Source organism: Chaetomium tenue (genome assembly GCF_020726465.1).
Source record: "Chaetomium tenue strain MPI-SDFR-AT-0079 chromosome Unknown F5144scaffold_3, whole genome shotgun sequence".
Taxonomy (NCBI): domain Eukaryota; kingdom Fungi; phylum Ascomycota; class Sordariomycetes; order Sordariales; family Chaetomiaceae; genus Chaetomium; species Chaetomium tenue.
This window is the reverse complement of record NW_027117331.1, coordinates 1,126,528-1,145,842: the sequence shown is the minus strand read 5'-3', so window position 1 is coordinate 1,145,842 and position 19,315 is coordinate 1,126,528. Positions and strand designations below refer to the sequence as shown.

The 19,315-nt window shown below is 55.6% G+C and overlaps 6 protein-coding genes across 6 annotated transcripts; 2 read left to right on the top strand and 4 right to left on the bottom strand.

The window, feature by feature from the left end:
• Positions 1-725: 725 nt before the first annotated feature.
• F5144DRAFT_167273 (uncharacterized protein) lies at positions 726-1,565 on the bottom strand. The gene is made up of 2 exons (XM_066782590.1): positions 1,367-1,565; positions 726-1,298 (listed from the first exon to the last, which is right to left on the bottom strand). The coding sequence occupies exons 1-2, from the start codon at positions 1,480-1,482 to the stop codon at positions 845-847; spliced, it is 570 nt and encodes a 189-aa protein (XP_066644432.1). The 5' UTR covers positions 1,483-1,565; the 3' UTR covers positions 726-844.
• Positions 1,566-1,955: 390 nt separating this feature from the next.
• F5144DRAFT_610938 (uncharacterized protein) lies at positions 1,956-5,917 on the bottom strand (the record flags this gene model as incomplete). Its single annotated transcript, XM_066791677.1, has 6 exons — positions 1,956-2,352; positions 2,424-5,083; positions 5,154-5,232; positions 5,312-5,377; positions 5,457-5,657; positions 5,876-5,917. 6 exons carry the CDS (start codon positions 5,915-5,917, stop codon positions 2,218-2,220), a joined length of 3,183 nt encoding a protein of 1,060 aa, XP_066644431.1. The 3' UTR covers positions 1,956-2,217.
• Positions 5,918-8,225: 2,308 nt separating this feature from the next.
• Positions 8,226-9,629, top strand: F5144DRAFT_488146 (uncharacterized protein; the record flags this gene model as incomplete). Its single annotated transcript, XM_066785642.1, has 5 exons — positions 8,226-8,365; positions 8,421-8,539; positions 8,612-8,724; positions 8,780-9,032; positions 9,103-9,629. 5 exons carry the CDS (start codon positions 8,226-8,228, stop codon positions 9,627-9,629), a joined length of 1,152 nt encoding a protein of 383 aa, XP_066644430.1.
• Positions 9,630-9,757: 128 nt separating this feature from the next.
• F5144DRAFT_508319 (Sas10 C-terminal domain-containing protein) lies at positions 9,758-12,212 on the bottom strand. Its single transcript, XM_066786502.1, has 3 exons — positions 11,595-12,212; positions 10,596-11,543; positions 9,758-10,538 (listed from the first exon to the last, which is right to left on the bottom strand). The coding sequence occupies exons 1-3, from the start codon at positions 12,039-12,041 to the stop codon at positions 10,053-10,055; spliced, it is 1,881 nt and encodes a 626-aa protein (XP_066644429.1). The 5' UTR covers positions 12,042-12,212; the 3' UTR covers positions 9,758-10,052.
• Positions 12,213-12,453: 241 nt separating this feature from the next.
• F5144DRAFT_486537 (uncharacterized protein) lies at positions 12,454-15,488 on the top strand (the record flags this gene model as incomplete). Its single annotated transcript, XM_066785552.1, has 4 exons — positions 12,454-12,579; positions 12,650-13,525; positions 14,034-15,060; positions 15,121-15,488. The coding sequence occupies 4 exons, from the start codon at positions 12,454-12,456 to the stop codon at positions 15,486-15,488; spliced, it is 2,397 nt and encodes a 798-aa protein (XP_066644428.1).
• Positions 15,489-17,641: 2,153 nt separating this feature from the next.
• Positions 17,642-18,906, bottom strand: F5144DRAFT_600904 (guanine nucleotide-binding protein alpha-1 subunit; the record flags this gene model as incomplete). The annotated part of the gene is made up of 4 exons (XM_066791106.1): positions 17,642-17,685; positions 17,738-18,294; positions 18,348-18,690; positions 18,789-18,906. 4 exons carry the CDS (start codon positions 18,904-18,906, stop codon positions 17,642-17,644), a joined length of 1,062 nt encoding a protein of 353 aa, XP_066644427.1.
• Between the last annotated feature and the right edge of the window lie 409 nt (positions 18,907-19,315).

Below are 19,315 nucleotides of genomic sequence, written 5' to 3'. Positions count from 1 at the left end.
TTCAGGCGGCCTAAAAGGTGGCTCATCAGCCTGGAAATGCTCCACTACCCCCCTCTCGTGGTGTCGGTATCGACTGTGGAGGGAAGGTGCCAATGTGCCAAGGGGGCAAGAGGGGAGGAGGGAAGGTGTTGGGAGAACCTTGATGGCCTCAGCTGGGCCGACCCCCCCGGCAGTGGTTGGCTCACATTCGCGGACGCACTGCCTGACAAAAAATACCTTGAACCTGGAAATTGGCAGGCGCGTGGGATTCATCCCCGAACCCTGGTTAATGGTGTCCCGGAAACCGGAAGCATGAGGTGGGATGGCGGGGAGGGAAGAGTGGGCGGCGCTCCATGATTCATGAATTGCATACCCGAATATGCTTCACAGTCCCGGGCTTGGGGCGGGAAATCGTCTTGTTTCGGCAAACTTACCCGACCCACAACCATGGGAGAGGGCTAGGGAATGGTCCCAAGTAGTGCGGACAGGTATTGGGTTAACGCCTGAAGGAACATCGAACAGAATCCAGGCGGACCACCGACTTCGAGACTGGAACTCTAGGTATGTCCTTTACGCCCATGCCCTGGAAAGTATCTCTCGCGTGGTTGCGGTTCTCAAAAGTGGCTGACACAAATTGACTTTTTCTCCGGGACACCCAGGTAATAGTGTAGGTACAAGTGGGTGATGCCGCTCAGTCATTTCATTGTGAGACAAAATACAAGATACACAGAAGTGGTTCGGGCAGAAATATTACTGCCTCAACCGAACCAAAAGAATTCAATCCTCCACCACTGCAATCAGACCAGGCCATCCAACTAGTACATCTAGATACAAGAACCCACGACCCAAACATCCAACCACCCACTCACAAACCAACCACCGCAAACGCCGCCAACCCAAGCACAGGCACGGCAGCAAAAGCAGGACCTCCAGCCGCCCCAGCCGTAGAAACGGCGCTCGAGGTTGTCGACGCAGGCTCACCCGCCTCTGTCGTCGCGGTCGTGGCCACGGTAATCAAGGAGGATGGCGTCGGGGTCTCGGTAGCACCCTCACCCTCGCCCTCACCGCCGCTGCCGGTCTCGGTCGCCGGCGGCCGCGGGCCCTCGCAGTGCCAGTGGTCGCCGTGCGGCTCGCACCCGATGGACTCGGTCGGGCTGGGGGCGAGCGATGCCGTGCCGGCTTCGTCGGGGTGTGAGTGGTCATCGTGGTCGTCATCGGCGGCGGCGGTGGTGGTGGTGGTGGTGGTGATCACGGCGGGAGGGGGAGAGGTGGTGGGTTCTGAGGTGGTGGCGGCGGGGGGGCGGGGGCCTTCGCAGTGCCTGTTTGAGTGGGGAGGGGAAGGTGAGTATGTTGTTGTAGGGGTGCTGTGCGGTTAGGTTGAACTTACCAGTGGTCGCCGTGGGGCTCGCAGCCGATGGACTCGGTGGGCGAGGGAGCGAGCTCTTGGGCTAAGGCGGGCAGGGCGTAGAGCCCGAGGAGAAAAGCAACGGCCGAGGTCTTCATCTTGATGGGTTGAACGAGAGTGGGAGGTTTGTGGAGGACGATGTCGGTGTCACGGTGACTTGCTGTCTTGACGAGTCTTCCAAACGAATGAGAGAGGCCTGGGTCGTCAAGGCGAGAGTTACGGAAGCGGGAGGGCGGTTTTAAGACGCCCCGGGACGCCGGATACCTCCTATCACAGGCTATCAGGATCACGATCTGCTCAGCTTAACCAACTTCCACCCCGACTTACACCACAAACGCCGCTGAGAAGCGGACCAATCGGGCAGCGCCAACTTGCCAAGGCACAAAGTACGGCCGCCTGCAGGAGAAGTATTTTCCTGGCAGCCATCAAGGTCCTCCTTATTCCCTGTCCGGAACCCATTCAAGTTGTCTGGGCGTTTTCCCGTGGGGGGAAGATTGCATTCTTGCGCATCTGGCTCCGGCTCACCCGCCAATTGGGGGGGGGGGGGGGGGGGGGGGGTGAGCAGCCGGTTACTGAGTGCACGCGCCACCTGCTCTTGCATTTCGCCTCTGTATCGCGAGAGCTCTTCCAGCTTCTCCTCCTTTCTCCCCATCTTACGATTAGCAGAATTGAGTCGGCACTTGTAGTGCCCCTGTGCTTCGCCTTAATGCCACTTGTCTCTCGCAACCGAACGCGCTAGCTAGCTTGTAATATCAAGGTCTCTCTCTCAAGGTAGTGTTTATCTATCTGTTAGGGACTAGATACTAGCTAACTGTAGTTGTTTGCCACCAAGTTTAAAGGCCCTGTTTCCCCTTGTCGATGATCACCTGTTGCGGGCACCGGTATTCCGGCGCCACCTTTTCAGACCGCCCAGCTCCGCCCTGCGCGGGCTTAACCCACGCAGTGACATCGCCTTCTGTTTGTTTAGCCTTTTCCGCAATAACACAATTCAGTCAGACCGCCACTTTTCGTCTCCCTGTGTGTTGTTACATTAAGGTACCACACCAATGATCTTCACGCTGTGCTGTTGAAGTTCGAATCTGCGCTTCACTAGGATAGGGTCGGTCTCGTCCTCCGGGGTAAGAGGCTTCTTTTTCAAAAGCGCCTCAAATTCTCTCTGGTCGACATGCAATCCCAGCTGAAGCTTCTCATCTTCGCTCAAGTTGAGCTCCTTATAATAGTTCCAGCTTCCCTTGGTCAGCCTGCTCATGGATATGATGGCTTCCAGGGAGCGAGCTCCGTGGTGAAAACGAGGTACCCTTAGCAGTGCGTTCAGGACCTTGTCGTTCAGCTTGATCTTCTGGCTCTGTGGGCTCTCCGGCAGCCTGTCGAGCATCGACCGAAGCAATATTGCACGTCGCAGGACAAACATCTCGTCCTTCTCATCCACCCTGTCGGGCCCCAGGATGTCAACATATCGGTCACCCACGACGGCTACAAACTTGCTCCGTCTGTCGCTCTGCAATTTGTCTGCCTCAGTGCCCTTGCTAGCAGTGCTAATCTGGGGATCCTCGGGAGTCTGGTCCGGCTGTTTGGGCTCGGGATCTTGAAAGAAGCCCAGGGAGAGGGGTTTGGCCTTGCCACTATCCTTGTACCTCTCAATCACCGTCTTCAGGCAGTCGAAGGACCCCATATCTGGCTTAACATAGCCCTGGAGCCGGCTCATGAAATCTGGGCCCTTGGCCCTCCGGAAGACGTCTGCTGCGTGCTGGTTTTGGTCCTTATTTTGGTCATCCTGGCAGTCGAGGAAACTTTTGATGTGACCGGATTCGCCCCCGATGAAGACAAAAATGGCGCGACCCAGAGGTCGAGAGAATCCTCCGTCCATGAAGGCCCCGTCCTGCATGGGGGCCAAGAAATACTTTAGCCACCCAAGGGGCTCTGTTTTCGACTTCCCGTCGCCGGTTGAGCTGGTCAATTCCGTATCGAAGCCGTGGATGAAGACAAGTGGAGTCTTCCCAGAGACCGTCTGCTCCCGAACTTTGTAAAAGTCATCAACAAGGTGGGTGTAGCTCTTCTTGCCCGAAATCTCGACGTCGATGGGCCTTCCCGGAGCCGTATTCTCCTCCCCTAGTTGCTCCTTGAGGAACGTTTCCAGGGCCTCGCGATCTAGAGCCACACCGCCCGGCGTAGACGGAGGGGTACTCACCGACGATGAGTCGGCTTCTCCCTCGTCCTCCTTATCTTCGGGGTCGCTACACGATGCGGAAGGTCCCTTTAGCTTTTTGTCGTTTTTGGGGTCCCTGAACTCATCCCGCGTCTTGGCCGTACCCCCGATGAAGACAAAGATGCCCCGACCCAACTGAGTTTTAGTTCCGGCTTTGGTCTTCCATTCTCCAAACTCAATGGGATTGAGAAGATGCTGGACCCAGTAGAGAGGCTCGTGATTGAAGGTGGTGTCGAACTCGTCAAAGAAGACGACAGGCATCTTGCCCCTCATCGACTGGTCGCGGATTGTCTCGAACGCCGTTTGGAGATCCGAGGGCTGCTGAAATTGGGAGAGGTCAAATTTTAGCGTCTTCATTTCGTCCTTCTTTCCGCACTCCTCCATGATGGATAAGATGACCTGCTCGATGCCGAAGGACTTCCCCGATCCGGGTTGACCAAACACGGCAATGGACAGAGGTTTCGGTTTCGGATCCGTCTTGCCCTTATCAACATAGTCTTGTATCTCATGGGCAATGCTGCGAAAGCGTTCGACTTCATTCCTGTCAGCGGTAGCGAGGCCCTTGAAGCGGGCCGTCGGCACCAGGGACAACACAGCCTCCCGGCCCTTCCTCACAATATCCCACGCGGCGTGTTTTATGGGATTGTAAGGCATTGCACGGAAGACCAAGGATCCGCTGGTATTTCTGTCATCTTCCAGGCGGATAGGGATGAGGACAGGGTCATTTTTGGTCTCCAGCTTCATGCTCTGCCAGGTGGGCGGTCGTGGAGATTCCTTTCCTCGCCGGGCCGACTCGATGGCAGCTGCATATCGGCGAGACCAGCGTAACGCAATGGTTGCGGCTTCCTTAACCTGTGTTTCGCAAAGCCACTCAAGGGATTTTTCAGATTCTTTTGCCAGCGAGGCAGCCAGACCGGCAAGATAGGCGGCTTGCAGGTTGCCCTCCAGAGCTCTCTGAGCCTCCTCGTCGAACCCCTTTCGGCGAAAGTAAGGCTGGAGGAAATGGCCTTGAGGGTTTCGACTGTCGAAAATGAGAACTTGGCGATTTTTCTTGTTCTTGCTGTGAGGTGGTTTGTAGAGCGCACCCTCGTGACCCAAGCGGATGAGCAAATGGAACGGATTGTCCGCCTCTTCATTCCAGAAGTCTTCGACCGCCTGATCCCACGATAAGTGGCGGTAATCCTCGGGCTTGTTGAAAGCACTCGCATCCATCACAACCAGGAGACGGTTGAATGGAATCCCGGGTGGCTCTTTGATCGCCTTCATCTCTTCCAACTTGGCGGCCTTGTAGATCACAATTTTCGGCTGATTTTCAGGCCGATTCTCAGGCTGATTCTCAGAGACGGATACGATCTTGCCCTCGGCGACCGTTTGGTAGCTGACCTTCTCACCAGGCCCTCCCTTGAGCAGCTCGTCGGTGGGTGCCTCCACTGTTCGCCCAGCGACCAGTATGGGGCTACATGCCGCCGACCCCAGACGCAGGTCTTGTGTGACTATTCATTCTTTGTAAGCTCAGAGTCACGACGTAGGTGGTAGGTAGGTAGGGGGTTTGGATGGGCTTACAGGTTTCACAACCAATATTAAACACCAAGAACACCCGGCGCACAGCAATTGTCCAATTAAAATAGGCATAGGCCCGCACCTGTATTCTTTTCTCCTATTAGGATGGAGGCAAAGTAAGCAAAGTCTTCTCTTGCGAGTTTCGCCCCAGAAGCGCCTACCTTGAGAGGCGACTCCTTGAGAAACTTCAGCAAGCCATGTTCGGCCCCGAAGATTCTGCCTTCGCGCTGCATACCGGTGGTGATTAGCTTTATAGGCTTGCGTGGCTACGGCTGTAAATAGCGCAATATGGATTGTGAGACGTACCCAAGCATGGGAATTCGTTAAAAAGGCATTCTCATGGCTCATCCAACGGCGCTCCTTTGTGCCACTTTCCGTGGAGCCGACAATGCAAACCTCGAACCACGTCCAATTGCCTGAGGATGGGTCTCCGACCGAACCTGGGCCGTGAGACTCGGTGATGAGCTGGATGCTGGCGATGCGTTTGACGAGACCATCCGAGAGCGGCTGCGTTCAGAGAATTAGGTTGGGTGGTTCCGGGTGCACATAAGCAGGTTGAGTGACTGGATGGAAGGTCATGGTTAAAGACACACCTCGCAATTCAACCAAACCTGGACTTTGTCCCTTCCCGTTGTTTCGGGGGGGACCATCCTTTCGCCAACAACCCTGTATTGACCACAGGGAAGGTTGTCGTTTGTAGGTTCGAGATCGGGGAATGGGCACACCACATCGTGGGGGACAGCTTCGGTCGGGTCTTCGGAGGCCATGTTGTCTTGGGAGGAGGTTTTCGAGGGGAAAATTTAAAAGGCCAGTTCTCGGTAGGGGATTTGGGATATGTTCCAGAGTTCTGACTTGCTCTTCGTTTTAGTCTGAAACGACAGTGAAGGGGTCTCTACCCTTCTATACGCACCTCAGCACAGGCCCCCTTTCCCCGTTGTTTTCTCCCCGTCCTCTTCTCTTCGTCTTGGTTCCTTCTCCTCTCTCCATTACCACGCACCCTCAATCCGCTACCATTGACTGAGTGGCCGTGAAACCGGCGAAAGCAACCCAACCCCCGCTCCTGCCGCAGGACATCGGAACCCCAGAGCCCGAAAGTTTCCTCATGACACCCCTCTCGAACCCAAGCTACCTCTAATAGATGAGAGGCTAGATTGGACTATGCACCGCATGCTGTCAGTCGTCCAACAGTAGCCAAGTTTGGCCAGCCTTGTGATTCTGCCCCGCCAGGGTACGGCCTGCAGGCTGCTGAATGTGTATCTCAACTGGCTCAATCTGGCCAGTGGCTTACATCGGCTGGCTAGAACGTCCGCGTCAAACCCTCCCTTCCCTTTCCCCACACAACCAGATCGCTTGTCGCGGAGACACTCCATTTTTGATTGGCATATGACTCTTCTTTGACGGAAGGACAGCCATGCCCAACAACATGACATTAGCCTGGGTTCAGCCGCCCATGGACGAGTCACCAACCCAACCGAACGAGATTTGCCAAACGTCAGGAGATAGGAGGACACTGCAACTGCGGGCCGAGTATCTTGGGAGCCCAATAGGCAGTCGTCCGTCGATGGAGCATTCCATGCGGGGTTCACACCATGAATGTGTAAATACAGACAAGGCTCGCAAGACGACACACGACTGGCCGCCAACTCCTCCATTCTTGGAGCCCCAGCCATCCCACTGGGCGTGTAATGCTGCCCAACAACACCCTCAAAGCCCAGCTTGGGCTTGCTGATCTGTGGATTCTCGAACGAAGGTTGTTGCAGCGGGTGAGAGCCGCGCTTGTTTGGCCGCCCAATACGAATCTGATAGTTCTGAGGGAAACATGGAAGCAGAGAGATGAGGGTGGAATGTGTTTCGGGGAAGGAGAGTTGCAGCCTACAAGCCAAAAGGAGCTTTTTTAGAGGCTGTCCTGTTATCCCAACGATGCTATTGTTTTCAAAGATACCTAGTCTGCCGTGCTTGCCTGGCTACCAGGTAAGTACCTTGCCGCCGGCAGCTCACCCTGTCTCGCGCGACCGCCGGAGCCAACCGCGGGAGAGTGTACTATTCTGGTGGGAATATTGAATCGCGAGAGAATCCCGGATAGCTGGGTTTTATTTACCTCATTTCGATCACCATGCGGACAAGCGTTGCATCTGGGATGTCAAGTATGGAAAGTATACCTTCTTCTACTTCATATTTTCTGCCCTCCTTAATCTCTGCCGAGCAGGACCGTAAGATATCTGGGAAGAAAATCAAAGAGGAGACTGTCTTTGAATTGCCTGTTTACTTGACCGCCTTTGGCTTGGCCGAGCCTGGAAACATGGGGTGTCAGTGCCTGACTCGGTGCTCCTGCACGTGCACGCACACGAAAACAACCTAGGTATCTACCTACCTGCCTATCGGTCTTTTGATCGGCTGCTCGGAAGCCGCCATAGTCGCCCACGATTACAAATACTTGGGCAGAAGAAGGTTTAGACCGGAGTTTGGGCGACCTTCCGGTCATTCAGCTCCCGTTTAACAGCTCACGTGTCCCCGTTGTCAGGGGTTTCCAGAAGGACGACTCGAGGGAGCTCCCGCGTGGGATGACGGACACCATCCTGGCTCTTGGCACCAAGGCTGGTGGCAAGTGCAGCGTTAGGGGTTCACAGGAAGCACATACGTACATACCTAGTTACCTAGCCTAGTTCGCATCACGATGCTTCAAACCCTTCTGTTCCGTGGGGTTCTTGCGGGGGCTTGAGCTACCGGGCCCAGCTCAGCCCCGTTCTTACATAGCTAACCTCTTGGCTCTTGCTTACCAGTGGCTCGGTAGAGTTGGAGCAAGGATGGTTCAACCTTGACGGATATCCGTGGCAGAACCTTGATGGACAATGTAAATCCAATTTTTCTCTTGACTTCAAACCCCCATTCCCTAGCCTCGCTCCTCTTCTCGGTTCCCGGGGCTGCTTTTGGCCCGCGCAGCCACGCTACTGATGCCTTCCAGGCTCTGGACGGGTATCATCGCCGTAGAAACCAACCATGCTAAGCAAGACTCAACCGCGGCGCGCCTTCAATGTCGTTGCCGTCGTAGCTTTTTTTACGACTCTTATCCTGCTAATGAGCTGGAGTACTATCTTCAACACCAGCAAAACACAATCGCCCGTTTCACCCCTTCCACCTCATCAAGACAGCCTGGGAGGCGCTGGCTCTGAAGACGGGGCGGGTGAGCGACATTGCCCTTTCCATGCCGGGATAGAGTATGTGCCGCCTCTCCTCACCCGAACAGGTAAACAGTCCCTGACGAGTAAATAGACACTGCGTTGGGGGCAATGTCGACGAGTCGGCTTCGCGCTGTGAGCGCATTGATAGGGACTACAACATCCCGCTCCGGATTGGAGCTTTGTTTGTGGTGTTGATAGCCAGTTCTATCGGTGTGTTTACTTCCTTTCCATCTGCCACTCTCCGGAGTTTGTGATATGAGTGCACACGCTAACAGGATTCAGGGGTATATGGCCCGATTCTTGTAGCTGCCATCCTTCCCCCAAAAACGAGCGTTATCTCTGCAGTACTGAAACAGTTCGGCACCGGTGTCATCATTTCGACTGCGTTTGTCCATGTGAGTGCCGCTTTTTGTATGCTCTGGATCTGTCGCTAATGGCAGCCTCGTGAAGCTATTCACACATGGGGTCCTAATGTTCCAGAACGAATGCCTTGGCAAGCTTTCCTACGAGGCAACACCCGCGGTAATCCTCATGGCTGGCGTTTTTGTGTCATTCCTGGCGGATTACTCTGTACAGCAAATATTGTTATGGCGGTCCGCAAAAAAGGGCGACACGGCTGAGGAGGATCTAGGGAAGCCTGCCGTTTCCGCAGAACTAGTCAATGTGGCCATACTCGAAGCTGGCATTATGTTTCATTCTCTACGTAAGTCAAGCGACCACCACTGTCCCTATGACATGGATCCGTTACTGACCCTCGTTGGGGCTGATTTCAGTCATCGGTCTCACTCTAGTAGTCACTGCAGACGGCTTCTTCGTTACTCTGGCAATCGTAATCGTCTTCCACCAAGCCTTCGAAGGGATTGCTCTTGGGACTCGAATTGCCGCTCTCGGGTCCCCCGACCGGAGCCTAACTACCTTTGGGCACGGCTATCACCACTCTTATGAACCGGAAGTCAACGGAGTGGCGTTGGCTAAAGATACAACTTCTTCAAAAGTCTCGACAGCCCGCAAGCTTCTCTTAGCGAGCGGCTTCGCCTTCGTCACTCCCGTGGGAATGGCAGTCGGCATCTGCCTCCTGAAAGTCTTCAACGGGAATGACCCCTCCACCATTGTGGTCATTGGGTCTATCGATGCCTTCTCCGCCGGCATCTTGGTGTGGGTTGGTATTGTTGAGATGTGGGCGCACGATTGGATGGCAGGAGGTGAAGTGGCACAGCTAGATGCTCGGGGCAAAGTATTGTGTTTGGCCGGGCTCCTAGGTGGGATGATCAGTATGAGCGTGCTGGGTAAGTGGGCTTGACATGCCCCTGGAATAGAAATAGTAGCAATATGTGCTAGGGCGGCTTAAAACAACACTTCTGTTACCACTGTCGCCAAAGTAGCCGTCACGTCCAGTCTGTTCGTTGCTCTAACCACATACATGTCATACCATTGAAGTCGGGCAACGAATTGGGCTATTGGAATCAGTTTCTGACCACCCCTTTTACGATTTCCCACCCCAAAAGGAGAGGACGAGGCTGCTCTTCAGAGCCACTGATGGTGTACCTCTTCCGTGTTGCCTCTGGTTACTTCAGAAATTGAACATGTCGTGATCTGCGCCTCAATGCTGCAACATAAATTGATTGACGGTTTAGCTTGTCCCAAATCCCGAGTTTGGTCTCGCTTTCGCTCTTCTCTAGTCCAAGTCTGCGGAACACACCAGCCACCACAGCGTCGCTCACCCTCACAACTTGGTACTCTTGACCAACCCCGTCTTGATACCCGACAACTCGCCCTGGTACCCGCCCGGGCCCTCGCCGCCCTTGTACGTGGCCTTGATGCTCCGCAGCTTCTTCTGCTTCTCCTCGTACTTCATCCTCTTCTTGACGCGCGGGTTGCGCACCTCCTTCTTGCGGTGCGGCGTCAGCCCCTTGTTCTTCTGGATCTGGTACGTGATCTGCCGCTTGCCGTCCGCCCCGACCGCCGAATCCTCCACGACGCGCTCGCCCTTGCGCGCCTTGGCCAGCGCGTCGTACCGCGCCGCCTTGTCCTCCCGCTTTTTCTTTGCCCCGTGCGCCACCATGTCGTAGTACTCGTCCTCATCGCCGCGCACCTGCCTGGCCACCGCGTCCTCGCCGTCGCTGTCGTCGCCGCCTAGCTCAGCACCCTGTTTGCTGCCCTTCTTCCCGCGGTTCTCTGCCTCGCGGTCGAGGCGGGCTTGGCGGTCCCTCTGTGAGGGGGTCAGTGGGTGAACTTAAAAAGAATTGTGTAGGTAGGGTTAACTTACGAATCGTTCGCGGTACGGAATATCCATATCACCACCTGCATCGCGGCCGGCACCAGCCCGCTTGTTGGCCTTCTGGACGATTTGCGAAGTGTAGAACTTGAGCGTCTTCTTCCGGCGGGCCTTATCGGCGGCTGTGCGAGCGTCGAGGGCCTCTTCCTCACCAAAATCGGAGCGGTTGTCATCGTCGGCCGTCTCGGCCGAGGCAACAGGTGCAGACGCAGTCTTGCTGGCCTTCTTGGTGCTCTTAAGCAGCGTGGACAGGTCTGCCAGGGACTGCTCAATGGCCTGGGCCTTCCGAGCGGCATCTGCCTCCTTCTTCTTGTTTGCTTTAATCTCGGCCTTGGAGAGCTTCCCACCTCTCCGCTTTGGCGCCGACGCGACGTCAAGCATCTCGAGATCGTCATCCTCCGGCGGCGAGAGCATGCCAGTGGCAGGAGCAGCCGATTTCGTCGAGCTGAACTGCTTCGCCTTCAACCAGGCCTCGCGGCACTCCATCAAAGTCTCCATGACCTCATGGTCCCTCAGTTCCGATGGATTTAGCGTCGCCGGTGACCCGTTTCCATCGCGCGAGGGTGATGTGAGGATAGCAAAGTAGCTTGCCAACGCAGCGACGTAGCACCCTAGGAGCCAAGACTTGACCACCTCCAGCGACTTGGCAGGTTTCCCCTCAGCCTCTTTTTGTAGCGTTGGGAGAAGAGGCTGCAGTTCCCTGAACTCGTCCACCAAGTAATCGAATTCCGGGTACCGGGCTTGCAAGAGCTTGTACCTCTCCTCGTGGCCCATGTCCTCTGTCACCTCGACTTCCTTCAACACTTCGGTCACAACGTCCTTCTCGTCCCCATCTTGTTCTTTCGGTGCTAACCATTCACTCTCGTCAAAGGCAAAATCAGCCTCCTGCATCTTCGCCAGCTTCTTCGCCTGGAGGCGCTTTGCCTCTGCTTCTTCTTCCTAGAATGGTTGTTAGCGCCAGCAATGACATCCGAACACAAGGCAACTTACCAAGGCATCGGCCTCCGTCTCGATATTGTCCGCATCGTAGTACTCCTTTCTTGAAGACCCCCACCACCCCTCGTCACCCTCTTCCTCGCCCGCCTTTTCCTCTTCATCCGACAAATCCTCGTCCCTTGTGCTCGGCTTCTTACCCCCCTTCCCCTTGGCCGGCGCCTGCTCTTCTTCTTCCTCTTCGCTCTCGTCTGATTCTTCCTCCGCCAAGATCTCCTCTTCCGAGACCTCTAGGAAAGCGTCCTCCTTCTCCTGCCTCTTGAGGCGTTTGGAGCGTGGTTGTTCATCGTCGTCGAAGTCGATGCGATCCTGGTTGGCCCAGTACTCGTCCCCCGAATCGGCGACGTCTTCGTAGGTTTTGATGGTGAGGCGCGCGTCCTTGGCGTCGATGTCGCGGGGGCCGCTGGGTTCGGCCTTGCGCGGGGCCTTTCTCTTTTTGGCCATGGTCGAAGGGGGATTAGGTTGCGGGAGTGGAAGTGAGAATCGGAACCGTTCCAAGCCGTGGCTATAAACGGTCAATTGCAAACTCGGTTGTCTTGCGCTGGCGCAGTGTGGGGTTCGTCGTTGCGAAGGCTTCACTGATCCAAGTCCATGGCGGCAGAACTTTTTTTTCTGGTGACCGCCTAAAGACGGATGAAGTGGTCCCACCTTTCCCGCCTGGCCGCCCCGCTGTTGTGCAGGTTCGGCAGGGGCCTGGCGACCCACAAGCTGCAGAAGTTGGCGTGGGGCATTCCCAATCCAGTGAGCTTGTCTCCTTGTTGTCAAAGCCAATCAAGCCCCTGTTAATAACGACAATCTGACAGGAGGTTGAAGCTCTCACTGAACAGAAATCATCCTTGGTGTTGAACTTTCACTCATGGATATTCTCCAAAGGCTCGGTATCCCCCTGCCCATTGCCACCGGCGCTTTAGGCCTCATCATAGCACTCATTGCAGGCATGGGTTTATTCGGGCGAAAGAACCAGATGCCAGTTGATGGCCGGGTACGTGATACGAAACATTATTATATTCATCAAAGCAAAACAAAACAATCCTTATTAACCCCATTCCCAGACGGTTCTCATCACTGGTGCCTCCGAGGGCATGGGCCGCAGCGCTGCCATCCAGCTCGCTGCCAAAGGCGCCCACATCATCCTCGTGTCCCGCAATGTCGGCCGCCTCGAGGAAGCCCTCACCGACGTCAAAGCCGCCGCGTCATCTCCGGCCACCCAACGCTTCACCTACATCTCAGCCGACGTCTCCGAGCCCGACTACGCATCCGCCGTGATCGCCGAAGCCATCGCCTGGAACGGCGGCCGCAGCCCCGACATCGTCTGGTGCATCGCCGGCATGTCCACACCCCTTCTCTGGACCGACGACAACGCCATGTCGGCCGCGCGCCGCAACATGGACGTCAACTACTTCGGCTCGGCCGAGATGTCGCGCGCCATCCTGCGGGAATGGCTCAACCCAGACAACCGCGACAGCACCAGACCAGAGCCCAAGCACATCGTCTTCACCGCGTCGGTGCTAGCCCTCTTCGCCATCGTCGGGTACGGGCCCTACACGCCGTCCAAGTGGGCGCTGCGTGGCCTCGCCGACACCCTGGCCATGGAGGTCAACCTGTACCCGGAGACCCCCGTCAAGGTGCACGTCGTGTTCCCCGCCACCATCACCAGCCCGGGGCTCGAGCGCGAGAACCAGACTAAGCCCGCCATCACGGCCGAGCTCGAGAAGGACGAGCCGCCCGAGACCCCCGATACGGTTGCCCGCCGCGCCATTGCTGGCCTTGAGCGCGGCGAGTACTTTGTGGCCGTGTCGTTCTTGGGTAACTTGATGCGCTGCGGCGTGATGGGCGGGTCGCCGAGGAATAATTGGCTGTTTGACACGCTGCTGGGGTGGTTGGTGCCTGTGATTTACTTTTTTGTGCTGCGCATTATGAACGGGCAGGTGAGGGGGTGGGCGAAGACGCACGGTCATCCGGCGAAGCCTGTGAAAGCGCCGTAATGTGTGTTGGCCGAGGTGTGGTCAAGGTATGGTCAAGGTATGGATTAATACTAAGGGAACATTTATGAGAGACTAAAAGGGGGGAATTTGCGACAAAATGGCCCTATACTGGTTGTTTATTTTAATGGAGGAGAGTGTATTTTAGGTGTTCATCCCACAGGCCCTAGCATCCCGTTTGATGTAACCTCTAAACTCTGATGACTTTCTCTTCTTCTTTCCATTCTTGCTATTTCTTCGCAATGTTATTCCAAAGGGGTCTTCACAGAATTAGTGGAGAAGCCAATGCACAATGCAGCACAGACCAGCTGTACCCAGAATCCTCAAGTCTCTCAAACAAGCCAATTTCATTGGGCGGTCCCATAAAATTCTCCGCCGGACAGCCACGCTTCCTTCGCACTCGAGCTTCTTTCAACTCGCAACCCAAAAATACCGACTTTACAGCTGACGACAGCTGCTCAACCACAACAATCCCTACCGACACCAGCCATCGCGTACCGCCCCTGGGACCATTTTGATATCCCGTCCGGGTACGAGCATGAAATCATCCGTCATCCGCTCGCAACGCGGTCGACCAAGTAAGGTGACGAAGTCGGTCCCGACGCCACGCGGCCGCACCCCGCGCCAGGTGGCAGCTCACTTGGCTACTCAAGAAGACCACTCTCAGGTTCACAACCTGGGAACTCAAAATCACCTTCATTCTCACACTCACGGTCACGCCCACGACCTTCCCGACGAACTGAAGACCGATCCTGCTTCCGTGTTTGACGACGTGAGGATGGGCGCTGAGGACTATGCTGCCGCCGCGGCTGCCGCTGCCGTCATGGACACCGACCTCACCGAGGATGCCCATGGTGAAGCCGAGGCCGAGGCCGACATGGACGATGACGATGGGGGACCTTCTGGGCTGCCCCACGTCGACCTCACGGCCGCCAACATTTTAGCTAACGGCGGTGCCGGGCCCCCGGGGAACGCCATGTCTCAGCCCGTCCAGGAGCAGCTCCAAGAAATGCAACAAAACTTGGCACATGCCCAGCATGCTCATCAGCATGCTCACCAGCATCAACATCCTCATCCGCACCAACATCACCAACCACCAGCCCAGATGGGCACCCCTCAACAAATACAACCCGGCCACCAAGGAATGGACGGGTCTATGGTGAAGACGACCGAGGACCTCGCACGAGACTCTGGGTACGGCGACCTCAATGTGGAGAGCGCCCTAGCCAAGCGCCTAGCCAGAGATCCGGGCCAACGCCTCGCCCAGCAGCGTCGACCTGAGCAGGTCCTCAACCTAGCGCGGCGCAGCAACGTCGAGGCTCTGTTTGCCCACATCGCCGGGGAGCCCGCTCGTATCCCCTGCAAAAACTGCCATAAAGGCCACGGTCCGTGGACTAGCTGCGTAGTAGTCGATGGCCAGATGTGTGGGAGTTGTGCCAATTGTTGGTTCAACGCGAGCGGCGCTCGGTGCAGCTTTCACGGTAGGTTCACCTCGGATCCGATAAACGAGCCACTTCTGACAAGGCATTACCCGTTTGCAGAAACACGGAATCCGCAGCCTGTCCCACAGCACCCCACCATCTTGCCAGCCGCCACTACTGCCATGACCAACGACCCTACCTATCGCTTTGCCGCCGCTTCCCACCCGTTACTACAGCCTCACGGCCCTGCCCTGGGGGGTGTCAGTCATCCCGGGGGGTTACTGATCAACAATCCAGTGCTCCAGGAGATGGTGAACCGAGCAATGGTCGAGGTCCGCCAGGCCAACAAGGCCACTCGCCAGCTCATCCAGATTGAAATCACGGCGAAGCAGTTGGCCCTGCAAATTGTCGAGTGCGAGGAGATGGTGAACAACCAGGAGCAGTCCGGGTCGGGGCAGCAGGCCATGGGCGACGACTCCGGAGCTTAGAACCTCCGGGTTCCAGTGCTCAGACCGCCCCGTGCAACTTTTGGCTGACTCCTTCATTCCATGTACCAACGCCCCCATTTTCTGACAGCGGGCGCCGCCTACCTACCAATTCCTCAACCGCACAACCGGACAGGCTTTACCAGCAGTGAGAGTTACAACGGCATCTTTTTTTCACACAGTGGAACGAACGAAGTACGTTCCGCTTAGCACCCTGGCGGGGCTATACGGCTCTGACCACGGTTTTCTACAACATGGATAAAGCGATACCCTCATGTTCCTCAAACGGCATCCCCCATTGCTCCCTCGCAATTATCTTCCCCTTTTCTACCTGCTACCTAGACTAGCAGAACTACACTTTTTAATGCACGTCAACGTGCTACCGACCTGTTTCTTTTTCCATATCGCAGTTGAGCAAGGGGATTGGGGCTGTTCTGTATCACGGCTAGCTGGCGAGGTGCTACTGGGGTGGCGGTGGACCTGGGGCACTCGCGGGTTGCATGAATCTATGGCATGTCTTACAACAACATGGCCGTTGGGTGCCCTCTGGCGTTTCTGGTAAAACAGTCTCGGGCACTCCGACAAAATTGGGCTTGGGTTGTTTGGTTTCCCGGTGCTCGAGGGGCTTGGTTTTCAGAATGCTACTGCGGATAGAGGGTATGGCCAGGAGCCCAACGACCCGGCTTTGGGTCAGATAGTATAGCTTGGTCCTGAGGTATAGCGATGTTTGTGTCATGGTCATTCCATGCGCCATGGGTTGTGGCCGTTATGTCAGTGGTTTGAAGTCGTCGGGACAGGAACCGGCAAGGATGTCTTCTCCAGGTTCTCCTGGGGTTATATAGCCAGACCAATGCATTATTACCCTCAAAGACTTGGACATAAACGTCGCAACTTTCCAGTCTGTACATACACACACCATGGAAACACTACGCGCCAAAGCCCACCCGGCAAGTTGCCCTGACTGTCGGAGGTGCCAGCCCCCAAGCCCGTGAACCAACAACAGTATCCCAACCGCGCACAGCACACGCCACCCCCATCCATCCGCCTCAACATAAACCACCCCCATCCCACGACCTACTCCATTGAGACAATGAACAACCCTACTAACCACAAAACCTACCTACCAAGCAGGAGGTCACCATCGGATCATCACACACACACGGCATAAGATCGCCCCCCCGCCAGCCCTGTGCCCATTTATCCCGCCATCCCGGCTGGCGATCCGGTTCCGGGGAGCGTCTTACCCTCATTGATGCACACCCCGTGGAAGGTGGCGTTTTTGTTCATGGGACCCGGTTGTTCGGGACGTCTGGGGTGTGGCCCCTGATCGGAGGGATTCACATCCAAGGGGCGGGTTGGTTGTTCGTACTTGTGGTTCTGAGGTTCTGACGACTCGGGGATTTATTTGCTGGCCTGTTTGTTTGGAGGGGCACCGGATAACTCGCTGTTTCAAGCCCATTCATTTATTGCATACAGACGCTCCGGCAAGATGAGTGAGTGCAAACAAGAGTTGAACGGCGAAAACGGAAATCAAATGTCTGCCAAAACTAGAAGAGAGAAAAAAAGTATGGAAACCCCCAACTGGTATATGTCCCGCTCGCTTGCTGGTCTCGCTATCCTTCCCGGATCGTATCACACACGGTCAGTCCCACACTCTTTCACAAACGGTATCCCATCCGTCAAATCATCGTCGCCGCCTGTTCCTTTGCCCTCCCCTCCCTTTCCCTTCCTCGTGCGGACCAAGGCTCTGCAGCGCTATATCATCCAGCATCTGGAGGGAGACGACAACCCGCATATGCTTCCAGTAAAAGAAAAAAAAGAAACGGTGGGACAGAAAAAGAAGATTTCATACACGATTTGAAAAGACACCAAAGCCAGGACGAGATTCATTATTAAACAAGATATTTTACCCTCCTCCCAATGACAGACACGGCTTGTTCATGTCCCGATACGATTCCGATTCGATTTCATGATCCGGCCATGGGTCGTAGAGGTAGTAAACAGGCCCGGGGTGCATTACTCGGCGGAGTGTCATGATTCCACCGGTTCTGGTATATGCGACCCAGGGAGGGGTATCTTCCACGCCAAGCACTCAGCACGGGCGACGCGAATTTGTGCATGTGTTGTTAGAACGACGGGGTTGTCGTGGTTGCCGCTCAGATGAGGCCGCAGAGACGGAGGTTTTCCTGAATGATGATGTCTGGACCACGGTTAACATTCTGCACATTTTTGTAGCGAACATCATGGCTTACCATTCACTGCCGCCATGACGAAGCGGATTTGTGTTGTGTCAGTTGCACATGTGAAATGTGTGTAGATCTGCTTGCTCTCGTGCTGGTTCAGGCTGACGAAGCGGTTCAGGATGTAGTCGCACGCCGCGCCGTAGTCGTCGCCACCCTCGTAGTCAGGGAAGTAGTTGTTCATCGGGCTGACGGGCAGCTTCTCCTTAAACCTGTCGATCTTGTTGAGGAAGAGGATGATTGACGTCTTAATGAACCACCTCGAGTTGCAGATCGAGTCGAACAGGGTGAGGGCTTCCTGCATACGGTTGACTGTTTCGTCCTCGAACAGAAGCTGGTCGTACTCGGAGATGGCAACCAGGAACAGGATGGTGGTAACGTTCTCGAAGCAGTGGATCCACTTCTTCCGTTCAGATCGCTGGCCACCAACATCGAACATGCGGTACGTAAGCTCGCCGATGATGAAGGTCGTCTCGGTGATACCAGTGGTCTTGACACGCGACCGCAGGACATCCTGGTCGTTCGGCATGTAGTCCGGCGCAGCGATACGAGCGATATTATCGAAGTAGCTATCAGATTGTTAGTACAGGGACGGGAAACTGAGCGATACCGAGGCACCCACTATCTCGCTGAGTCGTTGAGTTGGTACTCCCGGGACCGCTTGAAGCAGCTCTGGACACCGGCATCCTTCCAAAGCGCCTCGATGGCGTTGCCAACCTCAGGTGGCAGCACATCCCCCTCGATCTGTGCCGGCTGCATAAAGATGGTCTGGACGTGGTACTCCATCCTGGAGTCCGCCAGTGGCAGCTCCAGGGACTCCATCGCCTCGAGGATGACGCGCATCGACTGAACTGTGTTGCTAAAGATGATCTCCTTGAAGGACTCGCGCTCGTCGCGCGAGTAGCCGCCTTCGTTGATGAGCTTCATTTGCTTCAAGATTGTCGACTTTCCGGATTCACCAGCACCTGGACCAAATTGTTAGACCTGATGCGACGCTGCAGCCGACACCAATCGGGACATGGCTAGCCAATTGTCCAAGATCGCGAGCATCATCCAGACGTACCCAGAAGCAACACCTTGATCTCATTGCGCTGTTGCATGCGGTCCTTCTTCAACTGGTTCTCGATCTCCTCGTTCCGGGCCTTGCCCTCCTTCTCCTCCGTGCTCATTCCGCAACCCATCTTGGCGGTTCGTTCGAGTAGTGTCTAAGCGATGTAATGAAAAGAGCGCCGTCAATCGCGAGGTATTAAGGTGGTTCTGTTGATAATTGGTACATGTTAGTGGAATTGTGTCGTGGGCATGAAATCTGAAACCCAGTTTGGGCCCCTTCTGGCGCTAGAGTCTTCGGCAAGGAGATGCTGCCTCCCGCGACTGGCTCGCAACGGACACGGACAACAGCAAAACCCCGTGAGAATCACGCCGTCGCGACCATTGCTCAAATCGCCATCGACATGGGAGCAATCAAAGGGTTTTGGATGATCGGGTAGGTGGGAGGGTGGTGGTGGCGCTGATTTAGCTTAGGTGCACTCACTTGCTAAAGGAGGTCGTGGTCCCAAACTTTTCAGGGCGTCCACAGTGGTTCAATTTGAA